General features: G+C 43.5%; 1 protein-coding gene across 1 annotated transcript; it reads left to right on the forward strand.

The window, feature by feature from the left end:
- LOC115796699 (myelin-oligodendrocyte glycoprotein-like) lies at nucleotides 1-3271 on the forward strand. Its single transcript, XM_030753079.1, has 5 exons — nucleotides 1-150; nucleotides 976-1353; nucleotides 1507-1599; nucleotides 1686-1786; nucleotides 1869-3271. The coding sequence occupies exons 1-5, from the start codon at nucleotides 60-62 to the stop codon at nucleotides 1911-1913; spliced, it is 708 nt and encodes a 235-aa protein (XP_030608939.1). The 5' UTR covers nucleotides 1-59; the 3' UTR covers nucleotides 1914-3271.
- The last annotated feature ends 2758 nt before the right edge of the window (nucleotides 3272-6029 follow it).

Below are 6029 nucleotides of genomic sequence, written 5' to 3' on the forward strand. Positions count from 1 at the left end.
TCAGCAGCTGCTTTCCAGAAGACTCGCTTCCCTCACAGACTGAACTCTTCATCATCCTCATGTCTGTGTACAGCTTCTACTTTAAGCGCTCTTCCTCACTCTGGACTTTAATCCTGTGCTCGGCTTTGACCGTCTGGACTCCCGTTCAAGGTAAACTGATGTTTTCTGCGTTACTCTGAGTCCGCAGCTCATGTTAGTGATGATTACGCTGAATCTGAAGGACATGTTGGAGGCTGTAAGAAGGCCGAGTTCCCTCTCAGCAGCTCTCCGTTACCGTCTGTCAGTAACAGCGGTGACAGCTGTCACTGAGCTCCTTTCTACCGAAAGAAGCTTAAACCGAGATGATGCTCAGCCAGGTTCGCACCGAGCCGTTACTGATCCAAGATGATGCAGATTCAGTCCCCACACACGCTGCTCCTCTCCTCACGTGGATTCACACACGCGTTTTTCATGGACCGCTTATATTTATAATTCATGTGAGGAGTTACAGCTAAGCCGCCATTGTGTTTCAGCCATAGATGGGCGGGGACTGCCCACGTGACTCGCTTGTCCAATCAGGTGTTTGTGCGTCTTTTGTAGTTTACTTTTGACTCGGGATTTGTAGTTTTAAATTTTCCCAAAAAAATTCTAAACTCATCTACTGAGTACTATTCTATTTTTATTTTCTGATTTCTATATTTGCTTCTTAATGAATCAAAACTGATCAGCATGAATAAATCAGGGATTTAAACACTTGCAGCCTGTGAGTCTGTGTGGCTGCCTTTGCAGAAGTGAAACAAGTGTGTGCAGTTATTATACTCCACACTGAGAAGAGAAACAGTACAAATAACTTAATGTGAGCAGGTCAACCTCAAACACTCCTACAATCAGAAACACAAAGACTCACAGGGCTGTTAATCAGCTTCAGGTCTTTAGTGTGTAACTCTATAGGCCTCTGTGGGAGTTCAGGAGGTTTCATCTTCGGTCTGTTTCCAGGTGAGGTTCTGGTGATTGGTTCAAATCTTCCAATCATCGCTGCTCCTGGTGATGATGTGATCCTGCCGTGTCACCTGGAGCCCATGTTTGATGTTCGGGGTCTGACGGTGGAGTGGTCCCAACCCGACCTGAAGCCCGACCCGTCAGACCGGCTGAGACGAGTCGAGTACGTTCACCTGTACAGGGACATGAGGGAGGTCCCCGACATGAAGCTGGCATCGTACTTCAGGAGGACGGAGCTGTTCATGGACGACCTGAAACACGGGAACATTTCACTGAAGATCCTGAACGTGTCGGAGGAAGACAGCGGCAGATACAGATGTTTCATCCCGAAGCTGCGGAGCAGAGTGAAGGCCGCCATCGTTCAGCTCATAGTTGGTGAGAAAATTTGTTTGGATGATGTTTGTAGTTCCAAACTCAAATCCAAAGACTCTGATTGTTGTTTAGTGTGTTTTTGTGAAACATTACAAACCTTCAGGCTCATTTTATCCACAGATCATGACTCTGATGTTATTGTTTTTTTCTTTTAAGATCCAAACTTCACTAAAACCTCAACAACAGAGACGCCGCTGCATCCCAGAAACCTCCAAACTCCAGATCCTCAAGATGTGACTCCAGGAAATGGTGAGAAAACAGTCCAACTTTTATCTTTTCTGCTTGGTGATTTTTGTGTGTATTTGTGGTGACCTTTTTTCCTTTGTTTACATCAGCAGGTCTGTCCACAGCCTCTGTGGTCGTCATTGTCGTCGCCTTCATATCAGTCGCTGCTTTTGTTGCATATTTTTCTCACCGCCTTCATCTGAAACAAACTGTAAGTGAGAAACAAACAAACACAAACATGTTGTTGCTTCTTGTGTCGTCAGACTGACTCATTATTTAACTTCTTTCAACAGAAGCATCCAGAGGATGAGACACAAAAGCAACCACTACCAGTCTAGGTGCCTTGCTCAAAGTAGCGTTGGTGTAAATGGAACTGAGGGATTTCTCTTTCCTGGATCTTCAGCCAGATTGGGATTCAAACCAGCAGCCACAGGGTTAAACTCCTCCCTGATCCTCACTGTTGGACTGAAGTGGATCCAGTACAGATCACAGCATTAAGGGAAGTTTCCATCAGTGTGGATGTTTCTGACTCAGCTCATGAGGAAAGATGGAAATAAAAAGTCACCTGAAAACTGTGTTGGAGACACAGAAGATCAGAAAAGCAGCAGCACCTTTGAAGGAGCACAAACAGGATTCCTGGAGCTCACAAGGAGAATCCTCTGTTTCATGGACCTTACTGCAGGAATACCGGCTTTGGAAACACATTTGATGAGCTCTGATTGTTTGTTACTTCACATGTTTTTTTCTCCCACCTTTAATGTGTCAGAGAAACTGAGCTATAAGCTGATTACCGAGAGTCACTCAGAGGCTCCTACACTGTGTTCAATAGTTTAATGCACTTTGTCAAATATTTATCAAATAGTTTAAATGATTTATCTTTTACAGGAACAACTAATTTATTGAGTTTAGTTTGAAGCTTCCTGCTGGTCAGGACTTCATGTTCAGTCTGTTTATAGTTATTTATTGAAAGCTGCTTGATCCTGAAAAACTGGAAGTTTGTCTTTTATTCTTTGGTTCATGGTTAAAGTCAGACACACACTTTGGGCTGTGAGCTGCAGCTGTGAGCCCGCTCAGCCTCATGCTCTTATCTTGATGCCTCACATATTTCAGCTGAACACAGTGGAAACATTGTTGCAGGTGTGTGTAGAGTTGTGATGTTGTATGGATGTGTTTCTGCCTGCTGTGAAGTTGTACTCTGATTTGTGAATGTGTGAAGTCATTTGCAGATATGAATGTAAACTGCTGAACAACATTTAGTAGTTGTTTGTGTTGTTGTTGTTGTTTTCACTGATTTCAGCTGCTGTCAAATGCAACTCCTCACTGTAAAGTGTCCTTAGCTGACCTCAGTCTGATGCGTCATTCTGTGTTATATATGTGTGTGTCTCTCGGTTAATGTTCTGTGTTATGAAGCTTCCATCAGTCTCGTGTTTCTCACAGTTTGGTCAGAAACTGCACACGAGCAGCTGACTGGAGGTCAGTTTCAGGGCTCTGGGAGTGTTCGTCCTGTTCCTCCTCACATTTGAGCTTTTTGGACCTCGTACTGAGAGTTTGAGTGAAATCTACCAAATACAAGTTCAACACTTGGAATCAGCTCCACATATTTCATCTGCTTAATGTGAGCAGGCCTCACCTGCAGCATCATGTCTGTGTTTAATGCAGTGAGAATTAAGTAAAAAATAAAATGAGAATAATTCAAGCTGATGAAAATCTGCAAATTTCTTTTTTAATGTGACATCATAAAAAAAACTCCAGAAACAAGTTATTTAGTTTCTCTCTGATTCCATTTCTTTCTTTCTTTTTTTTTTTTTTTTGTTTGTTTTTGTTTTGTTTTAAGCCTGTCATGTCTGGCAGATCTTGCAAACAGAACTGTGATCTGAATGTATTGTTGTGCCAAACATATTTGCTATTTCAAGATGAGCTCTATAGGTTCTCTATAGGCTCCTCTTGTTACTGTGTGACCCTTTATTTTATTAGAATTATTTTTAACATGCTATTTAATAAATTGTGCCAGAAATGACAGGCTTAAGAAATACAAAAGAGAAAAGAAAGAAAAGGGAAAGAGGAGAAAAAAAGGGGGAGAAAAATAGAAAAAAGAAACAGGAAAGAGTGCAAGTAGGTAAACCAAATAGTTCGTCACTTGTTAAACATAAGATATTGACAATATTTGCAAAATTAAAGATTGTGTGGGGAAAAATAAAAGAAGAAGCACAGTTACACAAACCAACCATTTGTGTTATTATGTGGATGTATGTGTTTGTGTCATGAAATGTGCTTACCAAAGAAGGCAGAACGCCGCAGCCCCGCCCACCAGAAGCTAGAGGCAGGCAAAGAGAACCCCAGGTAGCCCAGGCCACCAGCAGCCCATCAAGACCTACGAAGACCCGCGGCCACTCATTCTAAAGACAACCGTACACCCCTCCTAGCAGACGGGGGAGGGAGGTCTCAGACGGAGTCCCCGCAGTCAAGGAGCAAGGACACCAGAGAATCTGAGGCAACGAGAAGCCAGCCCCCCCCCAGCGGCCAGCCCCCTGCACGGCTGGCAGCAGGGCCCCCGGCACCCGAGGGCCGCCCGAGCCCCCACAGAGCCCCCCCCCCACACCGAAGAAGCCAATGCAGCCCCGCGCCACAGCCCCCAGGGAAGCAGGTCACCACCCACATCAGAACATCCAGCCCCACCCAGGAACCCGGAGGTACCCACGCAACAGGGGGGCAGTGGGGGAGAGTCAACCAGCAAGGAGCGGCCAGGAAGCGAGGCACAGGCCCAGACCCAGGTCCAGCCAAACATACAAACACACGCACACCCGCAAGCACACCCGCAAGCACACCCGTGTACACATTTATGCACAAACACACTCACCCACACACATATAAACATAGATACACCATACGTACACATCCACTCGCCCACCCATACTCATGAAGACTGTGACAAATACAAAGACACACATTCATCCATAGCTACCCACCCTCTGAAGATGGGGCGAGTGGAAACTACCCCAGGGCCAACAGTGACCCCAAGACGCCGCCAGCCCGGCCCCAAGGAACCACCCGACCTCCACCCTAGCCAAGGTGTAAGAAATTGGGGTGTGAGATGACCCACCCCCCCTCACCCCGCCCAACTTGTAAGTGTATGTGTTTATGTTGTGAATGAATGAGGTGTATAGGGTGCAGTTAAAATTGAGGGGGCAGTTGTGCCATTTCTTTCTTACTTTCCATAAACTGACAGATTTAATCAGCTCAGCTCACCTGTGAAACGGCACGTCACCAAATTCAGAAGCAGTTTCCTGCAGGTGATTTAAAGCTTTGCCTCTTATAAAGATCTCTGTCTGTGTTACGGTACCAATGACGTGTTCACGGTCAGGCTTAAATGTTTTAATCCGCTGATCACTGATCAGTGTGTCATTGACAAAGTGGGATAAAATAATCAATCTGGGATGCTGAGCTGTAGAGCAGCAAAATCCATAATAAACAATCTGCAGCTCTAATTTAAGAGAATGGGAAACAAACGTTTCTGCATTCAATAAACAGTTTTATGATTCATTTGGCTTCACGGGGATTTTTGATCATGTTACGATGATCATGATCATGAGTTTGTTTTATTGTTCAATATGAAACTTAAACAGTACAGACAGCATAGAGACCACGTCCATACCTGTTAATGTATTAATCTGCCTCAAGTAAATCACCCTGAGCATTTAAATCAGTGATATAGAGTACACTGATTACAAAGCACCTTCGCTATAACGCGCTTCACCTTTCGCGGCCTCGCTGTTTCGTGGAATTTTTTTAGTGCAGTTTTTTATGCTTTTTTTTTTTTTTTTTTTTTTTAAAGTGTATGAACGCGCATTGTGTTCTGCGTTCTGATTGGCCGTCAATCAATCTCCTCCGCCCAGCGCCTTCAGTAGAAAAAGAAGCTACAACGGAGCGGAGTAAGCACAAAAAGGCAAAGTCAGAGGAACTGTGAAATACGCGTGAGTCACAATGTGTCCAACCTCGTTGGTTGATTATTAAAATTATTATTTTACAGTATTTCTAAAAATATATCATAGTAATTTGTAAGAAAACGTTTCTATTTTTATTTCTTTAAACAGGTTTAAGAAAACAGGTTTTGATCTTTGGTTTTGTTCTATAGTACTGTATATAATTGTAAAAAATAAAGCTGACTACTTTGCGGATTTTGCCTGTCGGGGGTTATTTTTGGAACGTAACCCCGTCGATAAACGAGGGTTCACTGTATATACAGTTTAAACGTACAGCATGAGGAGGGAGCAGGCTTTATTTAAGAGAACGCTGTCATCTACTGGCTGATCTACAGTAGAAATATGATATTTATGATCATTTTATGAAAATGAAATGATAACAGAATTGCAAATCAGTGCTGATGTTTTCGCAGAAAAAGACAGTTGAATGTAATGAACTGTGAGAGTTGAGGATAAATGAAGTTCTATAAATAT

This window comes from Archocentrus centrarchus, chromosome 18 (genome assembly GCF_007364275.1).
Source record: "Archocentrus centrarchus isolate MPI-CPG fArcCen1 chromosome 18, fArcCen1, whole genome shotgun sequence".
Lineage (NCBI taxonomy): Eukaryota > Metazoa > Chordata > Actinopteri > Cichliformes > Cichlidae > Archocentrus > Archocentrus centrarchus.

Bases quoted from the DNA above. Each gene is read 5' to 3' on its own strand.
- LOC115796699 (XM_030753079.1), top strand. From the start codon at position 60: ATGTCTGTGTACAGCTTCTACTTTAAGCGCTCTTCCTCACTCTGGACT. The intron at 1,354-1,506 runs GTGAGAAAATTT...TTTTCTTTTAAG, and splicing joins CATCGTTCAGCTCATAGTTG to ATCCAAACTTCACTAAAACC. The intron at 1,600-1,685 runs GTGAGAAAACAG...TGTTTACATCAG, and splicing joins AGATGTGACTCCAGGAAATG to CAGGTCTGTCCACAGCCTCT.